The sequence below is a fragment of the Myotis yumanensis genome, unplaced genomic scaffold (assembly GCF_028538775.1).
Source record: "Myotis yumanensis isolate MYYU_CA2020_CCGP unplaced genomic scaffold, mMyoYum1.0.hap1 SCAF_8, whole genome shotgun sequence".
NCBI classification, from domain to species: Eukaryota; Metazoa; Chordata; class Mammalia; order Chiroptera; family Vespertilionidae; genus Myotis; species Myotis yumanensis.
The window spans coordinates 42,115,140-42,134,326 of record NW_027223759.1 but is presented as its reverse complement, the minus strand read 5'-3'; the positions used below and the strand labels follow the sequence as shown (position 1 = coordinate 42,134,326).

The following is a 19,187-nucleotide window of genomic DNA, read 5'->3' as shown; positions in this document are numbered from 1 at the left end:
AGCAGCCCACCCTGCAGTGCCAGGCCAGGCCCAGGAGGGCTCCCTTACTCTGCCCCAGTAAAAGGCCCCTGCTCTGGTATTCTGCCCCGTCCAGATTCTGTCTTGGATCCAGGAACAGCAGGTCTAGGTGACAGGCTGGCTTCACCAATCACAGGCTCAGGGGAGTGATTTTCTTGGAGATGGGCTGGCCTGGGGAGTTGATACTAAGAACTCAAATGGACTCATTCGGACGGCTCCTAACACCCACCCCAGAATCCTCAGCTATTCGCATGTCTGTCCTAAAGGGGAACCTTCGAGTCACCGAAAGACTCGCTATTAATGACTGAGATGGAGGAGGGTGGACTGGGGTTCAACGGCTGAAGACTGGCACAAAGGGATGAAGAGGGGTCAGGGCTGTGATTCCTGGCACACTCACAGGGCTGCGGGCAGCCCACTCTAACCCCTCCAAGTCAGAACCAGTTGCTCTGGGCTGCTTCTATCACCAGCCCCAACTTTGCTTGGGGGGGCGGAGGGTGGGGGAACACACCCGCCCTCCTAATTTGCCCCTCTGCAGTTGGCAGCTAGGAAAAGAAAGCGAAACAAAGGTTCCTGGGAAAGTGAAGTTTTCAATTAATTGGTGTGAGTGACGGGCGGGGGCGGCGCGGGGAGGGGTGGCGGTGGCTGCAAAATGCCAGAGACCGGTTGGCTGCAGGCGAGGCGCTTAGCTTTTGCGCCCGGCGGCAAAGTGGCGATCGCCTGGAGCCCTCAATTAGAAGTTGTGGGGGAGGCTGCGCCAGGCCTGGGGAGTCCAGCTCCGGAGATGACTCCCGGCTGGCCCGAGTGTAGAGGCGAATAGCGTGGACCAGGCGCGGACTTTTCTCGCTGGGGCAGATCGTGTGCTGGACTTATCTGTAAGTCTCTGCATTTGGCCCCGTGGGCGCTTTGTGAGCATTTCCAGGCGGACAACGTGTATGAGCAGAGTCTGCTCCAATCGGTCTTAATTCCGAGGATCCCCTGAGATCATATGCGTGAAACGCCTTTGCCTCCCCCTAGCAAGGTTGTGAAAATTAGCTCTCTCGGGTTTAGGGTCTAGGTCAGCGAATCCGAGTAATTAAGCAACAGGATGAAAAATCGGTCTGTTTTCACATCATTCTGACCATCTCTGTCGTTCCCCTTCATTTAGTTGTGCAACTCGGGAGCCAAGGAGAGGTGGCAAAAGCAGCCTTAGCGGAGACAAGGCGCAGGCCTCAGAGCCCGCCTCAGTCGCAAACAGGGCCTAGGGTGGTTGGTCGCGCAATCAGCTCGTGGGGGTGGCTGCGGCGCAAACGCCAGGGTCCCCGGGAGAGCGGGAAGGAGAGGTGGGCTGCTCAAGGGGCTGGGGAGGGGTGGGGGCCGGGGTGGGTGGGTCCAGAGGGGCGCGGGCCTGGAGCCAGGCTCTCCCGCGCCCCCACCCTCACGTGGCCCCGTGCAGCCAATGGCACGGCCCCGAGCTGGAGCCCTCGGGGAGGGAGGCGGCCCCCCGACCGTCCCAGGCCCCCTCCCAACCTGAACTTCGTTTTTATAAACGTCCCGCGATGAGCTAACCTGTTGGAGGGCGGGCAGGCGGGCGGGAGGCGGGAGGCTTGCAGTGGGAGAGAGGGCGAGAGGAAGAGGGCGGGAGCGCGAGAACGAGAGAGAAAGGAGAGGAGGGAGGAGGCGCGCTGCGCCATGGTGTCCTGCGCGGGGCCGGGGCCAGGGCCAGGGCCGGGCCAGGCCGGGCCATGAGCCGCGCCGGGAGCTGGGACATGGACGGGCTGCGGGCGGACGGCGGGGCCGCCGGGGCGGCCCCGGCCTCCTCTTCCTCCTCCTCCTCCGTGGCGGCAGCGGCGCCCGGCCAGTGTCGCGGCTTCCTCTCGGCGCCAGTGTTCGCCGGGACGCACTCCGGGCGCGCGGCGGCGGCGGCGGCGGCAGCGGCTGCTGCGGCGGCGGCGGCGTCTGGCTTCGCCTACCCTGGGACCTCTGAGCGCGCGGGCTCCGCCTCGTCGTCATCCTCTTCGGCTGTGGTCTCAGCGCGCCCGGAGGCTCCCTCGGCCAAAGAGTGCCCTGCGCCCGGGGCGGCCGCTGCAGCGCCCCCGGGCGCCCCGGCTCTGGGCTACGGCTACCACTTCGGCAACGGCTACTATAGCTGCCGCATGTCGCACGGTATGGGCTTACAGCAGAATGCTCTCAAGTCGTCGCCGCACTCCTCGCTGGGAGGATTCCCGGTGGAGAAGTACATGGACGTGTCGGGCCTGGCAAGCAGCAGCGTACCGGCCAACGAGGTGCCGGCGCGAGCCAAGGAGGTGTCCTTCTACCAGGGCTACACGAGCCCCTACCAGCACGTGCCTGGCTACATCGACATGGTGTCTACCTTCGGCTCCGGGGAGCCTCGGCACGAGGCGTACATCTCCATGGAGGGCTACCAGTCCTGGACGCTGGCCAACGGGTGGAACAGCCAGGTGTACTGCGCCAAGGACCAGCCACAGGGCTCCCACTTTTGGAAATCATCCTTTCCAGGTAAGGACATTGCGGGGCAGGGGGAATGGAGGGAGGACAGGAGGGAGGGAAAGAAAGGACTTGGAGTGCATGCCCCTACTTGGGAGTGGGCGCCTGTCCTTGCCCAACCAGGGTTAACCCAGTTAGTGTGAAATCTGTAAACTCCTCCTTGGATTTAAACTCTCACAACCCTTTTCATTTTATGTACGGATACAGGCCCTTTTTTTTTTTTTTCTCCTAAAGTTGAACGTCTTTGCGTGCCCTTTGCTCAGTCGGGGCCGTGGTCCCCCTTCCCCAAAGAGGTGTCACAGAGTTGCACCCTACTTTTCAAGGACATGAATGCCCCAGAGTAACCACTAAAGCTCACAAGTTTCAAACACAGGAACACAAGAAATCGAAGCCTGGACAAACAGCCTGCATTTTTTTTTAAAGTCTGTGTTTGGTTTGTATGTGCACAAAGGGTATTTGCTGAAACTGTCCTTATGAACGTCCCCAATAACCATGCCATAAAAAAATCGCAGGCTTGTTAAGATGCCGGTTTGAGAAACCATGATGATCCATCAAATAGGCCTTCACTTTGAAGTGTAAATAATCTTTCTTTAATAACATGTAAATAATGTCTGTGTAAATAATAATAAAATGTAAACAGCCTGGCTTTCTTTAGTCCCTGTAGCCCCTCCAAACATATACACACACAGTCCCCAGCTAGGTGCTGTAGATATTCTGGTCTAATTTTTCCCGTGCTATTTTTTCATACCAGGGGATGTGGCTCTAAATCAGCCAGACATGTGTGTCTACCGTCGTGGGAGGAAGAAGAGGGTGCCCTACACCAAACTGCAGCTCAAAGAACTGGAGAACGAGTATGCCATTAACAAGTTCATTAACAAGGACAAGAGGCGGCGGATCTCGGCTGCCACGAACCTATCCGAAAGACAAGTGACCATTTGGTTTCAGAACCGGAGAGTGAAAGACAAGAAAATCGTCTCCAAGCTCAAAGATACCGTTTCCTGATGTGGGACAGATTGGCCACAGAGCGTTTAAATGCTTTCCGTTGTCTCCAAAAGACCTTTGGAAAGACTTGAATATGTATTTAATTCCCTCCACCCCCCTGCCAGTAATGGCACATTTTGTGAATTGTTTTTCTCTCTTCCCCTTATCTTGCTCTAAAACTTTTTGCTATCCAACCTGACTTTGTAGTTCTGTTTCTGTTTCTTAATTGTTTATTATTGATTTTGTTCTTTTCTAGGTTTGTTTTTTATGACTTTTTAATGTTCTGTTTCTCCCTCCAGGCCAGTATAAAGGACTTGAAGTATTTTTGAATACCCTCCCCCCGCCCCAATGAATTTCAGAAGTGCCATTCTGATTTTAGGGATTTATTTCTTTTAAATCACTTTAAATGCCTGTTTCCAGCACTGATTTTCTTCATAATCCATTAGGGCAAAAAGTTTGTAGTCATTCATATCCTGTGACTGGGTAATTGAATAATTACCTCTCAGCAATTGCCCTGAAGCAAGTGAAAACAGCTCTGGGCAGGCAGTGCTCGAGGGTCACTGGGAATGTCTAAAGAGAGGAGGCTGGAGGTACTGTGATGGCTTTAAAAGCCACCTTATTAAGTAGAGTTTGTATTGATGTTGGGATGAAGACAATCTATTCGACTTTGGGTCTTTCACTTGCTGTTGTAGTTGTATGTGTTTAATACACCTTGTAGACATGTGCTTTGATAATCTTTAATTTGAAAATAATGTGTCCTTGTGGATGCCTTTATTACTCCAGCTCTAGATGCAAATATTTCAATGGCTGCAATTGTCAGAGGTATCTAAATGTGGATGACCTAAATGCAACCCTCTCCTTGGCTTCCTGTCTATGGGACTAGAATTGAGGCCATCTCCTCCATCCCCAGAAAAAAAGGCTAAATTAATATGACCATGAGTGGGAATTTTTACCCAGAACCCACTGAAGAATTTGACTATCTGAACAAATGTATTGGGCCTCTCTCAGAGCTATAAAACATCTAACAAATGCAAAAATTGTGGGGCTCTAAGGTTCAAGAAGAAGAAGAAAAAAAGATGTTTCTGAAAGTGATAACTACTTTTAAAGTGCTGCATATTTATGTGACTGAGAGATTATTTTTGTAGATGAAATGTCTGTGAGCTGGGATACATGAGCAGTGCTTCAGGCATTTAAATATCACTTTTTACTCCTAGGGAGATGCAAATAAACAGAACTCTCTTATTTCCTCTGAGTCTTTATACATTTGTTTTCTTTCCCAAGCTTATGTTGCCTCTAGAAACTATTCTTATTTATTATAAAATTTTGTTATCCAAAACACTATGATGTTTCCTATGGGTGATGAACACTCAACACCATCTCTGGAAACCCCCTCCTCCCCACTTCTGCCACCCCTCCCCACTTCCCGTGGCTTTAACATAAACAGTGATGACTTTAAATGAGGATATAACTTGTGGTGTCTAAAATGATATTTTTTTACCAGACCACCTCAAAAACATCTCCAATAAAATTTTACTTCTCTTTGAACATTATCAGTTTATTCACACAGTTTTATTTTTAAAATCAATACGTATGTGCCTGGGTACAGAAAAACATGCTCACTTGGAGGTTTTCTTCGTAGAAAGGCTGTTATAAATATCTATCTACTCTAGGAAGGTCTTGAAATTAGACATACCCATATTTGGCCATTGAAAAGGAAACATTTCAGCTTTTGCCTTATCGCCTTCTCTCGGCAGCCTGCACACAGCAGTTGAGGACTGAAGCCATAATTATACACCCTAAACCTCTGGACACAAACTTTAGGCATTAAGAACTTTCTCTTTGCCTCTCAGGGAAGTGGCCTTTTAGGAATGGGGTGCCTCTTCGTCGTTGTTAACACCCAGGCACAATCAGTTTAGTGGTTGCTAACTTTTGGAATGTAAGCTCGATACAGATGTTTAAAACCTCACACAGTATGTAAACTCTTCTGGTGGGAGGGCTCCTTTAGGGATCTGCCAGAGAAAGCGCAGAGAGCTGAGGTTCCAAGCTACTTTCATTTTCTCTGGCACGGCTTGATTTCTCTCATATCTTGCAACTGATTGTGGGGTGGTCAACTTGATTTAAATAGTGAGTCTCCTCTCTCTCTCACACAAACACACACACACACACACACACACTGAGGGAGGAGGAGGTGGAAGAAGAGGAGAAGGAAAAGGGACCACGATTCAATCTCTGGAGAAGAAAGAACCCCTGAAAATGGGGCCACAACACGCCCGACCTTCCACTTTGGGGAGAATTACTAACATTTTCTGTTTTTCTCATAAGAGGTGTTTTCATCCGAAACGGGCCTGTTTTCCTTTCTCCATCGTCGTTTTCCTCACCTTCTTTTTTGGTAACTTCCAGATTCAGGGGCCCGTACTCCATTTCCTGGGTCCATTTCTCAGGTTTCCTGTAAGAATGAGTGGATCGAGGGGGGGGGAGGGGGGGAATTGCCTCGAGGTTTTCCTTTCATCTGTAGTTTCCCTCCGCCTAAGAGAATGGGAGGTTTGCTGAAGATTAAAACTGCGCTTAAACGCTCTCCTGGCGGAATTTGAATTGACGGCTAAATCAATAACAGATGAAGACTTGGTTATTTATATGAATTCCTTTTATATTCCGAAGGGAGGAGGGAGGAGAGGAGCCGGTCGGTGGGCTAAGTGCAGGAAAGGAGGCCCGCGGGACGCCGCGAAGCGCTGGGAGCTTCGGGGAGAGGCCTTGCCTTCGGGTGCAGACGGAGAGGCCCCACGGAGAGCGCCCCCGAAACCCGGCAGGTCCCGAGCGCCACGGGTGGAGGATCGAGGCCGCGCGACTGCGCGTGGTTCGAGAGGCGAAGGAGGCTGTGGAGCCGGGACACCCCGCCCGACCAAGGGGCGGCGGCGACGCTTGCCCGTGCCGGCAGCCCGCGGAGTCCCTCTGGCTTCGCGGTCCCGGCCAGCCCGGCCGCCACGGCGGTGCGCGGTGACTGCACGGGCTGGAGACGCCGGGCCGGCTGCGCCGCCCTTCACTGTTGATCTTGACCGTGCGGCGGCGCCTCGCCAGGCGTGGAGCTCGCTCGCCATCTCCTGGGCAGTTGGCGGCATTGGCGGAGCTCGCCGAGTAACTCCACGGCCCCATTTCCTTTCCCATTCTCCAGTTTCCCCGCGGAGCTCCTGCCTCCTCCCCCGCGCCGCCCGCCTGCCCTGCACCCAGCTCCCGGCTCCACGCATACAGCTTTGCCTGCGGGCCCTCGGAAATCACAAACTCAGGAGATGAGGTGGGGCGGTGGAGCCGAGGAGAAGGAAGAATCTAGTTGTTCTAGTCTTTTCTGTGTCTCATTTAGTTCTTTTCTATCTTTAGGGCGGGGGGGGGGGGGGGGGGGACCGCAGCCCTGCGACTGCTAAGTGTTGGGGTAGACTTGGAAATACCGGAATCTCTGTTTACTGAGATGGGAGGAGAGGAGACGGCAGGGACCCCTGGAGCTGGAGCTTTCGAGCCTGGGGAGGCTGTAGCTCCTCAAAAACAGGGCGAGTTTCCAAAAATGAGCGCCTGGGTCCCCTAAGTCCCTAGGAACTGAGATTGCAGCTTGTGTCTGCCCCCCTCCCCCCTCCGCATCATGAAAGGACGGGGAGGGGAGTGCGTTTCAGTGTCTGAGCTCCGAAGGAAACCGACAGTCTGAGGAGCCCCCGACTTGCCCACCCCCACCCCCTACCCCCGCCCCAGAGCGGGAGGAAGAGGCCGATTGCGTTCCCCAGAGCCGCCCAATTGGTCGCCATAACTCACACAATAAAGTCGCAGCGCGGTGGTCAGCGGTGCCCTCCGGCGGCGCCTGTGTGGTCTCAGTGCCGAGCTGGCGGCCTAACCAATTCCAGCTTGGCTCGGGCACCGCGAGGCGGGCTGCCGGCTGGGGCGGGCTGCAGCCACGGGGTCGCTGGGGGTCTCGGGGCCGGAGGCAGGAGAGGAGGACCCCTAGCCCTCTGACCAGACTAGACCCAGGGCCGGCTGCGGGGGCTGCCACGGGCTCCAGGCGATGGAGCGCTGCCCCGCCCACCTCCGCGTTGGCCGGTCCCCGGAACCCGCCGGCCTCCCGAGCCCCCGGAGGCGCTGAGCGGAGGGAGGCTGCTGGCCCTCTTCCTCCGCGGGCCCCGCTGTTCCTGGCCGGTAGCTCTGGCTCCGCTCTCCTTCCTCACCAGGTTGGGGGAGCTCGGCCTGCTCTGCCCGCCACAGAGGGATAAACACCTTGGACTTCTGCTTTGCGGGATGTAGTCGCCAAGGTGACTCGTTGCGGTAAAAGGAATGTAGTCTTGGCCAATCGAGCTGCCCCCCCAGGGCCTCCTCCGGAGCAGAGGGCTTGGCCATGAGGAAGCACCCAGGATTGGTGTGAAGCCTCCTTCCTGGGCGCCAGAGTTGGGAGCGTCTGTGATGCCCTTCTCCATCATCAGAACTCTGGGACTGTGCCTGCAGCCCGGACCCAGGACTCGGCAGTGCGTGGGTCTCCGCTGCCAGGTCACCGGTGAAGAGTCCTCTCCAGGGAGACCGGCCAGACGGGGTGGAACAGGTTGGGAGTAGCACGGCTTAGGCCTAGGGAGAGAGCTGGTGGCCGCCCCAGACCACAGGATCTTCCGACAAGCCGAGAGTCACCGGGTACTGGAAAAGGCCTCGGCTGCAGCTTAAAGCTGGGAGAAGCAAGCCTGGCCCAGGTAAGCGGAGGAAACGGCAGTGCAAAGCCAATCAAGACCAAGAAGGGTCCCAAGGGACACTCGGGCAAAGGCACCCTATGCCCGATGCCCCCAGCTCCTTGCACTGGGCCTGGAAACTCACAGGGGCCTCGCCTCCCCGCAACCTGCCTTGGCTCTGCCTGGCAGCCTTGTCCTTCACCATCAAATATTGCGGGTGTTATCATAACACCCTGAAGGGGGGGAAAACCGGGTCGGGGGATGTAGGCGGTGCTGAAATGACCGGCTTTGAAGAACCTGCAGGCAAAGTTTCGTCCAATCGTCTGAGCCTGTCCTCTTATTCCCGGTTGTAACTAAATACTGCTGCGATCGTAGCCGAAGCCCTTTGTTGGAGATGTGTGAGCGCAGTCTTTACAGAGCGGGCTATGTGGGCTCGCTTCTGAATCTGCAGTCTCCCGACTCCTTCTACTTCTCCAACCTGCGGCCGAATGGAGGCCAGCTGGCCGCGCTTCCCCCCATCTCATACCCGCGCGGCGCGCTGCCCTGGGCCACCACGCCCGCCTCCTGCGCCCCTGCGCAGCCTGCCGGTGCCACCGCCTTCGGCAGCTTCTCGCAGCCCTACCTGGCTGGCTCCGGGCCTCTTGGCCTGCAGCCCCTGGGCGCCAAGGACCGACCCGACGAGCAGGCCAAGTTCTATACGCCCGACGCGGTCGCCGGGCCTGAGGAGCGTGGCCGAGCGCGGCCGCCCTTTGCCCCCGAGTCTAGCCTGGCCCCCGCAGCCGCTGGTCTCAAATCGACCAAGTACGACTACGCGGGTGTGGGCCGCGCCGCGCCGGGCTCTGCGGCCCTGCTTGAGGGGACCCCCTGCGCCGCCGGCTTCAAGGACGACGCCAAGGGCCCGCTCAACTTGAACATGACAGTGCAGGCAGCGGGCGTCGCATCTTGCCTGCGACCTTCGCTGCCCGACGGTAAACATTGGCCGTGCTCCCCGGGCCAGCAGGGGCCGGAATGGGAGGTGGGGTGCAGGGGAGAGCGTGTAGGGGGAGGGAGCCTCCGGGGGCGGGCAGGCTATAGGGTGCAGGCTGGGCTGACTAGGGTTCGGGCTGTGTTGCAGGCCTGCCGTGGGGGGCGGCCCCCGGGAGGGCCCGCAAGAAGCGGAAACCCTACACCAAGCAGCAGATTGCAGAGCTGGAGAACGAATTCCTCCTGAACGAATTCATCAACCGGCAGAAGCGCAAGGAATTGTCCAACAGGCTGAACCTCAGCGACCAGCAGGTCAAAATCTGGTTCCAGAATCGTCGTATGAAGAAGAAGCGCGTGGTGCTGCGCGAGCAGGCGCTGGCGCTGTACTAGCCCGGGGCCTGGCCATGGCCGGGCCTTCCTTTTTGAGCCGGAGCCTGGCGTGGAGGACGAGCTGAGATGGGGGCTTTTCCTGCTGCTCCTTCTCAGCTGGTCCTAGGTACCCTCCCGCTCGCTCGTCTGCAGCCCCCAAAGCCAGCAGGAGATTTGGAGACCTGGTCAGATTTGGAGACCTCCAGGCTTTCCCCTTTCCCGAAGGGGCTGTGGAAGTTGCGGCACAACCTTGGCCTTGAGGCTTCCCCAGTGGGGGCCTAGGCGCACCTGTCTTAGCATTTAAACCTGGGCTCACTCCAGCTCCCTTTTACTTGGATTTCTGCTTTCACATAGTGAGTCTCCTTCCCCCTCCTCCCCAATTCCTTCTACATTTAGCAGGCAATTGAATTTAGGAAGGCCTCCAGGGCAGAATGGAAAGGGTTGTGGGCACAATTGTGTCTCTTTGCAGCCAAAGCCCCTGTGGAAAAGCCGGAATCCTGATTTTGGAGAAAGGAAAGGGTGCCACCACCACTCCCTGCTCTCTGCCCTGGATGGTTTGGGAGGACTAAAGTGCCCTAGATCTCCAGACTTCGGGAGGAAAGGGGAAGGAGTGTGGCCCTACAGACTCAGAAACACCTCGGAGTTCAGGCTGGATTGGCTCCTCCAGCTTGGTGGAATGGACTGGATACTTCCTTCCCATGAATGGGGCAAGGGAGGCCAGGCTCCATGGCAAACTGCACTTCATAGCCAAGACTGGTAAAATTCCCCTACTTCTCTCGCCTCCTCACACATGCCTAGGCCAAAGCCCTGCGCTCTGTAACTGGACCCCCAGAGGTGAGCTCTGATGAGGAGCTGCTAGGCTGCTTTGGGGCTGGGCTGCATTAAAAGGAGGGAGAAATGTCCAGGGGCAGGAGAATGGAGTGAGCAAGGGGGAGGGGGTGTCCTACATTCCGAATATAAATATGACTTTCCTGTCAAGGTGGGTAAAGGTGTCAACATGTCTTTCTTCCTTAAATTATAGTAACGGGCCACTGTAAGGAGAAGTGAAAGCTCCTCCATCGATCAGTCAGGGGGCAGGCAAGGAAGGAGTTCCCTCAGATCCTGGGCCCCTCACAGCTGCTCTTGACCAAGTAGAGAGGAGTAGAAGTTCCCCTCTTCTTCTCCACCCCCCTCCAAGTCCACGAGGGTCCCAAACACTGTGCCCTTTCTGAGGCCATCGCTGGCCTGCCCCCATGGAGTCTGAAAGGCCCTGGGCTTTGCTAGGCTTACTTTGTGGAGGCTGGGGTTCCAGGATGCCAAAAGGAGTCGTTCCACATGTGCCGGGGGTATCCTGCCTTAACCTCATTGAACCCGAGGGCCCCCTAAACTCCTTTTTACCATCCCTGCTTCTTTTCCCTCTCCTTCTGTGAATTAGCGCCCCCAACTCCTAGCAAGATGCATAACAGCCTAAGAGCTTGGAAATTCCTTCCCTAAGTCCAATGATTTATTTTCAGTGGAGGACCAGGCCCTAGATCTAGAGTGGGCACCTCACAAGGAGCCCCTGAGCCTCTGCCAAACTGACTTTAGTTGATATTTAGACTAATTGCATTTTCTTTGCTATCTAATAGTTGTCATGCATGTTTTGTTTTGTTTTGATTTTGTCAAAAACAATAGCTTGTATATATCAGACACATAGAAATGTTTTGAATGGAAATAAATATCCAGGTCCCAGCCAAGCTGACAAGGGACTGATGTTGATTTATCAAAACGTTTCAGATTCCCTCCTAATGTTTTTCAGGCCACGAAATCCAGTTTTTCTTTCCTGGTTGCCATTTCACTGTAGGTATTGACTTGATTGTTCATTAGATGAGAAGATGTCTTCCAAGTCAGTCAGGAAATGATGTATGAACAAAATGTGTGTGAAATATCCAAAGAGGGGGATTTGTGGACAGATTTGAGTGTGTCTCACACACAAAGCAAACCCTCAGCTTATTGCAGGCAGGGACTTCTGCATTTTGCCTAAATTCTCAAACTTGAAAGCTTGCTATTGTTGGGGGGTGGGGGCTGCCAAGATATGAGGTTCCTCATATTTCAATACAAACATCTTGCCCTGCCATGTTTTGGTCAGCCTTCTCTGGAAAAGGCTATGCCCTGTGGCACCTCTGCCTTCAGCCCAGCAAACTCCCTTGGGAAATGTGGCCTCTGCACCCTAGGCCTTCCGAGCCCGTAGCTCAGTCCGGGAAAGCCAGGAAAGGCCTGCTGTATTCACCGTCCTCTTATAGACCCCAGCTGCAGCTAGCTTGGAAATGGAAAGTAAAGAATTTCTAGTTTTTAGCAAGTGGGACAATGGACAAAACTGCCAAATCTCTAATAGTGAGTACTTAATGGTTCCAATTCCCCTTCCCACAATCGAATTTGATGTGTACTTTAAAAATATTTTTAAAGTAGCTCCTTTAAAAAATACAACGTAGGAAAAAGGAACCAAGAGGCTGGGGAGACCCTCTCTTTAGAAATGTTTCCCCATTTTGTGGGGCCCAGGGAGGCATTGGTACCTGGAGCTGGTTCTCAAAAACATCTGAACAAAAGAGGAGACCATTCTCAGACTTCAGGTTCAGGGGCTGGGTAAAGGAACAGGAAGCCAGAGGTAAACCCAAGACCTGAGACCGCATGCAGGAGGCCATTTCTTTCTAATATATATCATTAAAGCATCCTGTTCTTTCTCTTTAGCCTGGCACGTAGGGTGGGAGGAGATATTCATGGAGACCACTCCCCAAACAGATTGAAATTATTCTAAGGGTAAAATCTTATCTGTGGCGTATGGCTTGGGCAATGCTTTTCAAATCTATCCCTTTTACTGATCCGCACAAACACAAAGGCGGTGGGGTGGCGGTGCCCTCTCTCCTGTAGCAGCGGTGGCTGAAATCCCGGCGAGGATTTGGAACCACGAGGAAATTCATAAGAAACAAACGCCCAAGAGAAAGGATGCTGAAGTCTGAGCGCTCAACATTCCCTCGCACAAAGACAAATGCGTACTCGGAAATGCTGCAGTCCAGGCAGGCCTCTTTACCAAGAAAACGGTTTTTAAATGAGAAAAAAACAAACAAAACAAAAACTGCTTCGTCTGGCATTCAATGGCTGCGAACTCAGGGAGCCTACCGGGACGCTTTTAAGGCCTGGGGCTCTCCCCAAGGGAGGCGGGCTGGGGAGGCTTCCGGGAGGCAGGGGGTTGGGGTGGAGGAGAAATCCAGAACTGTTGTAAATATTCATGTGTGTGCCTGGAAGGGGGTGCCCTTTCACCCCGCCTCTCCCAGCTGCATCCACCCACCTTAGTGGCGGTGGGGGTGGGGGAGGGGGTGCTCGGCGCCTGTCCGATCATCCTCGGACAAAGGTGGTCTCCCCACATTTTTTTTTTGTTTTGTTGTTGTTGTTCTCCAGTCACTCGACTTAGGAAGCCCATTCCGAAGGCTCTGCAGGAAGGGACTGGCTCTGGGTGTTTTCCCCTCGTTTCTCCTCTTCTTTCGTTTCCTAAAAGAGCATAAATAATTAAAGTTTGGCAGGGAGGAAAAGCTTTCTTGCAGAACTGTAGTGGCAATAAATGAAATGACTCAGAATCCCTTCCCCAGTCAGCTTTTACGAGAGCTGCCAGACAGTGTCTGTTCACGTTCTCCAGATACCAGGGGCGCCCTGACAAAGTTAAGGTCAAGTTAGTGTCTTATCTTGGGTGGCTCAAAATCACCGCAGAGCGTCCAGGCGCTGCTCGGAAAGCTACCACTCGCGGAGCTGCGGGCTGTGCGGGAGGGTGCGGTGCGCTCCCTCCCTGCGTTTCGAGTGGGGTCGCGCAGGCAAGGACAAGGCCACAGCGCCACTGCACCAGGGCTTCACGGTAGGTTCTCGAGCGGGTGCGCGGGTTGGGAGGTTGCGGTTTTCTTTGGGTTTGGGATAAAGATTGAGAAGGGAGCTGGGGCCCAAAGACGAAGCGGGCTGGTGCCAGAACGAAAGCCCTGGCTTGGGTGTGGGGGCGGGGGTCCGTGCAAACGCGCGGAGGGGTCCCGCCGGCCCCTTTTCTCTTTACACCCGTGAGCCGCTGCAGATGGCGAAACTCCCCCGCCAAAGCGCGGCTCCAGCCCGAGCCGCCATCGCCATGTCGTTGAACTTGAATGGTTCGTCCTCCCCATTTCCCTCTCAGGCAGCCAGCAGACTCTATTTGGGGGGTAGAGGGATGCCTGCGCCCCACCCCATGCAGAGAGAAGGCGCGAGAATTTTGTGCGCCCCCGGACACATACAGACCCGGCTGGGGGCCCGGCCGCCGTTGCCCAGGGCCCTGAGCTGCCGCAGGGCTAGTGTGCAGTGTCCCGGGAGCCATTTTAGGAGAAAGATCCAGGGGCGTCGACTACGAGCCCAAAAGGAGACTTAGGCCGGGATGCAGATGGGGAGGCAGATAACTGTGATGGCGCTCTGGGCTGAGGAGAAGGGGGTCGAGCTGGAATATGGGTAAAGGTGCCCGCTTTGAGGAGGTGCACAAAAGGATGGGCAGTTCTGGGGGGCGGGGGAGGTTCCCTGCCTTCCAGTCGCCACCGGCCAGTTTGCGCTGTATTCAGAGGGAAGCAGAGGTAGGAAGGTGGGGGCGGAGAAGGGTGAGTGGGAGGGAAAAGGGAAGGGAGGAGAAAAAGAGGGAGAGGGGGGACATTGGGCAGAAAATAGATATGAGCTCTGCCTGCCCGCCTTTTCTCTGTGTGGCGCCCGGTGGGCAGAGCTCACTTCAGGGGCACTGCAGTGGCCAGAGCCAGGGAGGGACCCCGCTCCACAGCCTGCGCCCGCCCTGGGTGGAGGGCTAAGTCCCGGGCTCAGTGTTTCTGATCCCCTGGGCAGAGGCATCCTGGGGAATGGAGCATCTTCCTACCCTGGGTTCTGGGATTGGGGTTTGCAGGAGCTTCTTTCTGAGAGTCTGATTTTACCTTTGGAAAGCGCTGGCCCCTCGAGGCGGGAGCCCAGGCCTTGCCTGGGTCCCTAGGCTAGAAATAGGGACGAAGTGGCCACCAGGAGAGTGAGGCCTTGGGGCAAGCGGATGGGGAGGTCCTCAGGGCTGAGTCAAGCAAGGAGGCAAGAGCTGCTGAGAGACACCCCCCAAATCAACAGACTTGGGGAGAGGGTGGTGCAGAGACTGTGTAGGCCCAAGGACAGAAAGGAGACCAGGGGAGAGATGGCAGATACGTAGGCCTTGATGGGGTCCCCACACAGGGACTGGGCTGTATGTGAGGCTGGCTGGTCCCAATCCAGGCCAGAAAGCAGAGAGGGTGGGAAGGGCCGAGGCCGGGTGGCTTGTCTCTGGTTAGGGGAGAGCTGAAGGCTGGGCTCCCTGAGAGAAGAACTCCAGGTCCTTTTGTTCATCAGACCCCCCAGCTTCCAGAGGGGCCATCAGGGTGTCCTCCTTGCTTTAGTGCAGAGAGAGAAAAAGGCAGAGGGGACAGGGATCCGGGTAGAGGCTGTGACACACAGCGAGGGGAAAGGAGGAGAGAATATCAGGAGACAGAGCAGAGAAAAGGAGACAGAAACGTAGGAGTAAAGAAGAAACAAGAGAGGGGAATAGACAATTAGGACAGGAGAGAAAGAAATGGGTAGGCTACAAGAGAGACGAAAGAAGAGACAGGAACAGAGAGAGGAGAAGAGAGGGCGACAGGACCGAGTGGGCACCGAGGCCCTAGCCTGGGTGAGCGCCTGGTAGGGTTTTGGAGTGGGTTTTTCCGTGGCTGGCACTGGCGCTCCCGAGGTCAGGAGTGATGAGAGCCAAGTTACTCTGCAGCGAAAGCGCTTGGCAGAGAAATATGTAAATCAGACTCCTTGCGCCCCGAGAGCTGCGCAATCACGCCCCTTGAAGGAGATGCAACAAGCTCCTTGCTGGCACGCTGCAGGGGTGGTGGCGTCGCGGGGGGAGGGATCGGCTGCTGGAAGGGGTGTGGAGAGTGGGAACCTCACACCCTCACACCTAGTCCCCAGTGCCCCGGGCCCGGGGCTCCCCCCTCTGCTCTCCGCTTCTTTCCCTTCCCCCTTCCTCCCCCTTCCTCCTCCTCCCTCCTCCTCCCCGTCAGCCTCGGTCCGCGTACTTAAGCGGCGCGGGCGGGCGGCCCAGCCTGGCGGTGGCAGATGCACCCAGCAGTGGCAGCCACCGGCGGCGCACAGGTGACCAGTCTGCGGAGCAGCCTAGTCGGGGGCGCCCAAGGAGATCTGGCTGGAGAGGGAGGTCGATCCGCCCCCAACGCGCGTGTCTCGGCGCCAGGAGCCGTCCCGGGGCGTGTTGGCGAGCGCTGATATAGATATAAGGACATTTCTCTCCATGGCGTCACGTGACATAATTACCACCAGAATCAATCAAGATGAATTGCACGTCAGCGCCCGGTGGGGATTTTTGCTTAGTTGATCCTGGCCCAAGCCTCGTGTGCAATCAATGGCTCAGGTTGGCGGCGCGGGGAGCGGCCCAGGGCTCGCCGGCGCGCACGCCGCGCAGCCATGAACGACTTTGACGAGTGCGGCCCGAGCGCAGCTAGTATGTACCTGCCCGGCTGCGCCTACTATGTGGCCCCGTCGGACTTCGCCAGCAAGCCGTCGTTCCTGTCGCAGCCATCGTCCTGCCAGATGACTTTTCCTTACTCTTCCAACCTGGCGCCGCACGTCCAGCCCGTGCGCGAGGTGGCCTTCCGCGACTACGGCCTAGAGCGCGCCAAGTGGCCGTACCGTGGCGGCGGCGGCAGCGGCGCGGGGGCCGGCGGCGGGGGTGGCCCCGGCGGGGGCGGCAGCAGCAGCGCGGGGGGCTACGCTCCCTACTACGCGGCGGCGGCGGCGGCGGCGGCGGCAGCGGCGGCGGCCGAGGAGGCGGCCATGCAGCGCGAGCTGCTGCCGCCCGCGGGCCGCCGACCGGACGTGCTCTTCAAGGCGCCGGAGCCGGTGTGCGCCGCGCCGGGGCCGCCACACGGCCCTGCGGGCGCCGCTTCCAACTTCTACAGCGCCGTGGGCCGCAACGGCATCCTGCCGCAGGGCTTTGACCAGTTCTACGAGGCCGCGCCCGGGCCCCCGTTCTCCGGGCCGCAGCCCCCGCCGCCGCCCGCGCCCCCGCAGCCCGAGGGCGCTGCCGAGAAGGGCGACCCCAAGACGGGGACCGGTGGCGGTGGGGGCAGTCCCTGCGCCAAGGCCACCCCGGCCTCGGAGCCGAAGGGGGCGGCAGAAGGCAGCGGGGGCGACGGCGATGGACCCCCGGGGGAGGCGGGGGCTGAGAAGAGCGGCGGCACAGGTAGGCACGGGGCGCGGGGTGGGCGGCTGGGCCCCGGGGGCCGCGGGCGCGGGCGCGGCGGGGGGGGGCCGCGGGGGCCTCCCTCTGCTTGCGCCGTTTTATGTGCTACTTTATAAGCGTTCGAAGAGGTTTATACATCCTATAAGATTTCCCGGGCCGTTGTAAAGCGTGTTTACGATAGGAAACCAATTTAGGTGGGCTTAAGGTAGACTTGGAGGAGGACCTTAATCGCTGCAGAGAGCGTTTCCCCAGTTTGGGGTGTGTATGTGCTAGAGACCATGGAGGGAGGCGCGCAGGAGGGGAGATTTCAAGCCCATTTGTGAGTGTGGACACTCGCGCCTCCTGCATTAAGGTGGTGGTGGTGGTGGGTGGGGGTGTTGATCCTGGACCTGGACTTTATCCAAGTCTCTGGCTGAAGCGCGCTGCTGGCTGGAGTCAGGCAGATGCCCGGCGCGGTCGCGCTTCTTTCCCTTCGGGTTCCAGCTCAGAGCCGGCCTGCGGCCCTGCTCCCCCACCTCGGTGCCAGGCTGCCTGTGTGTCAGGGTGTGAACACCGGTCCTCGCCCGCACTCTCCTGTGCCCGCCCATATGTCATCCCCCGCGATGAAGGCAGGGCCTTTCAGCAGCGGCAGGGGACGTCCCCAAAGGGCCGAGGCCTGGCCCTCGCGAAGGCCTGGGCGGGAGGGTGGGCGGAGGTTGGCGGGCAGCGGCCTCTCTCACCCCTTGGTCTCTTTGCCTTGCAGTAGCCCCCCAGCGGTCCCGGAAAAAGCGCTGTCCCTACACCAAGTACCAGATCCGCGAACTGGAACGCGAGTTTTTCTTTAACGTGTACATAAACAAAGAGAAAAGACTCCAGCTCTCTCGGATGCTCAACCTCACTGACCGGCAAGTCAAAATCTGGTTCCAGAATCGCAGGATGAAGGAAAAGAAACTGAACAGAGACCGTCTGCAGTATTTCACTGGAAATCCCTTGTTTTGAGAGCTCCAGCAAGCACCCCTGTCCCCCAAGCCCCATTCACTCACCCTCCTCCCCACCAGCCTGCTTTCGGTAGGCCCAATGTCCTTGGGTTTAATGACGCCTCTTCTCTGTGGAACTCCACCATCCCTTCCCACGGTCAACTCGGGACCTCCCAGCGACCACTGCTGCCTGCGGACGAGGCCGGGGACTTGGCCGAATGGATCCTAATATGGGGAAAATGGTAAATGCAAACGTCCCTTTACAATTTTACCGCCAGTGTGCTGTTGTTTACCCTCTCTCTCTCTCCAGGTCCCGGTGCGGACGCTGTGGGATCTGTAGAGAGTTAGGCCTGGGCTGCAAGGCACTTGTTTTTGTTCTGAGTTTAAGGGACCCTGTCCTCCCCCCTGGGTGAATGCAGATTATTTAAACTCTGGGAAATGTACCTTTGGTTTGTCCGATTGAGGCACGAGTCACTGTCTTTTGTGTGAATAAATGGTTTCTAGTAAAATGGAGGTCACAGCTTCAATACACTGTATGGATTTTCCTCTTTGAATAATTTTAGTGTCTGGTTAGGATATTTTAGTGGTTAGGATATTTAATCTTCTCCCCCATGCAACTGAAATTCAAGTGAAATGCTTTTTAATTCCGTCAAAATAAGAGTTGTCCTCCCCTCTCATCCCACCCCACCACTGGTATGCGGCATTGGTTTTTAAAATCATTTTAGGGATGGCTTTCTGAATTGAGGATGTGACCCTGGTGCTGATGTCTCCAGAGGATGAGCTGGGGCAGCAGGAACGGAAGTAGCAACACTCCCTCCGCCTTAGTCTAGTGAACTTGGAATTTGGGGGGGGGGGGGGCGACACAAACAAACAAAACAAAACAAAAAATTTAAAACTGGTTAGAAAATCCAAAGTCACTCTTAACAAAGTGTCAAGGATACAAGGTCCCTTAAAAGAAGAAACCAATATTAGAACACTTTATAGGGGAAAAAAGTTTGCAGAAAGGAAATTATAAGTGGGCAGAGAGGTCTCAAGGCGCTTGCTGGTGTCACAGCGGGTTTGGAACAAGGAAGATAAGCCATCTTCCTAAAATAGGGCCCAGGGCTGCAGACCCAGTTTTCTCCACATTTATCGCTTCAAGTTAAAGAATGTGTGTGTGTTGGGGGGGCGGGGGGGGGGGGTGCTGCACTTTATGTTGCAGGACCAGGCCAAGCTGTTTACAAAACCTTGAACTGTCTAGACAACACCATAAAAGCCAAAGTTCTAAACAGCTTAATTGGGTTATATTATACACCTTCTGGTGGGCCCAAAAGAGATTTCCGCAATGTGCAATAAACTGGAGGAGTGAGAAAAGCTTCTCTTTCTCTGAAAAGAGTAAAGTGAATCTTGTGACTTTTAACCTCTCATAAGCCCAAAGTAAAAAAAAAAAAAAAAAAAAAAATCCATAAGATATACAGCACCACATGC

The 19,187-nt window shown here is 56.1% G+C and overlaps 3 protein-coding genes across 3 annotated transcripts; all 3 read left to right on the top strand.

The window, feature by feature from the left end:
* The first annotated feature begins 1,739 nt into the window (after positions 1–1,739).
* HOXD13 (homeobox D13) lies at positions 1,740–3,504 on the top strand. Its single transcript, XM_070423412.1, has 2 exons — positions 1,740–2,514; positions 3,254–3,504. The coding sequence occupies exons 1-2, from the start codon at positions 1,740–1,742 to the stop codon at positions 3,502–3,504; spliced, it is 1,026 nt and encodes a 341-aa protein (XP_070279513.1).
* A 5,061-nt stretch (positions 3,505–8,565) lies between these two features.
* Positions 8,566–9,524, top strand: HOXD12 (homeobox D12). The gene is made up of 2 exons (XM_070423411.1): positions 8,566–9,139; positions 9,286–9,524. The coding sequence occupies exons 1-2, from the start codon at positions 8,566–8,568 to the stop codon at positions 9,522–9,524; spliced, it is 813 nt and encodes a 270-aa protein (XP_070279512.1).
* Positions 9,525–15,921: 6,397 nt separating this feature from the next.
* On the top strand, positions 15,922–18,185 carry HOXD11 (homeobox D11). Its single transcript, XM_070423410.1, has 2 exons — positions 15,922–16,764; positions 17,507–18,185. Exons 1-2 carry the CDS (start codon positions 15,987–15,989, stop codon positions 17,740–17,742), a joined length of 1,014 nt encoding a protein of 337 aa, XP_070279511.1. The 5' UTR covers positions 15,922–15,986; the 3' UTR covers positions 17,743–18,185.
* The last annotated feature ends 1,002 nt before the right edge of the window (positions 18,186–19,187 follow it).

What these genes read in the sequence shown, in the direction of transcription:
- HOXD12 (XM_070423411.1), top strand. Translation starts at nt 8,566, where the DNA reads ATGTGTGAGCGCAGTCTTTACAGAGCGGGCTATGTGGGCTCGCTTCTG. An exon ending in GCGACCTTCGCTGCCCGACG is followed by an intron (nt 9,140 to 9,285) that starts GTAAACATTGGC and finishes GCTGTGTTGCAG; the next exon opens with GCCTGCCGTGGGGGGCGGCC.
- HOXD13 (XM_070423412.1), top strand. Translation starts at nt 1,740, where the DNA reads ATGAGCCGCGCCGGGAGCTGGGACATGGACGGGCTGCGGGCGGACGGC. An exon ending in TTGGAAATCATCCTTTCCAG is followed by an intron (nt 2,515 to 3,253) that starts GTAAGGACATTG and finishes TTTTCATACCAG; the next exon opens with GGGATGTGGCTCTAAATCAG.
- HOXD11 (XM_070423410.1), top strand. Translation starts at nt 15,987, where the DNA reads ATGAACGACTTTGACGAGTGCGGCCCGAGCGCAGCTAGTATGTACCTG. An exon ending in TGAGAAGAGCGGCGGCACAG is followed by an intron (nt 16,765 to 17,506) that starts GTAGGCACGGGG and finishes TTTGCCTTGCAG; the next exon opens with TAGCCCCCCAGCGGTCCCGG.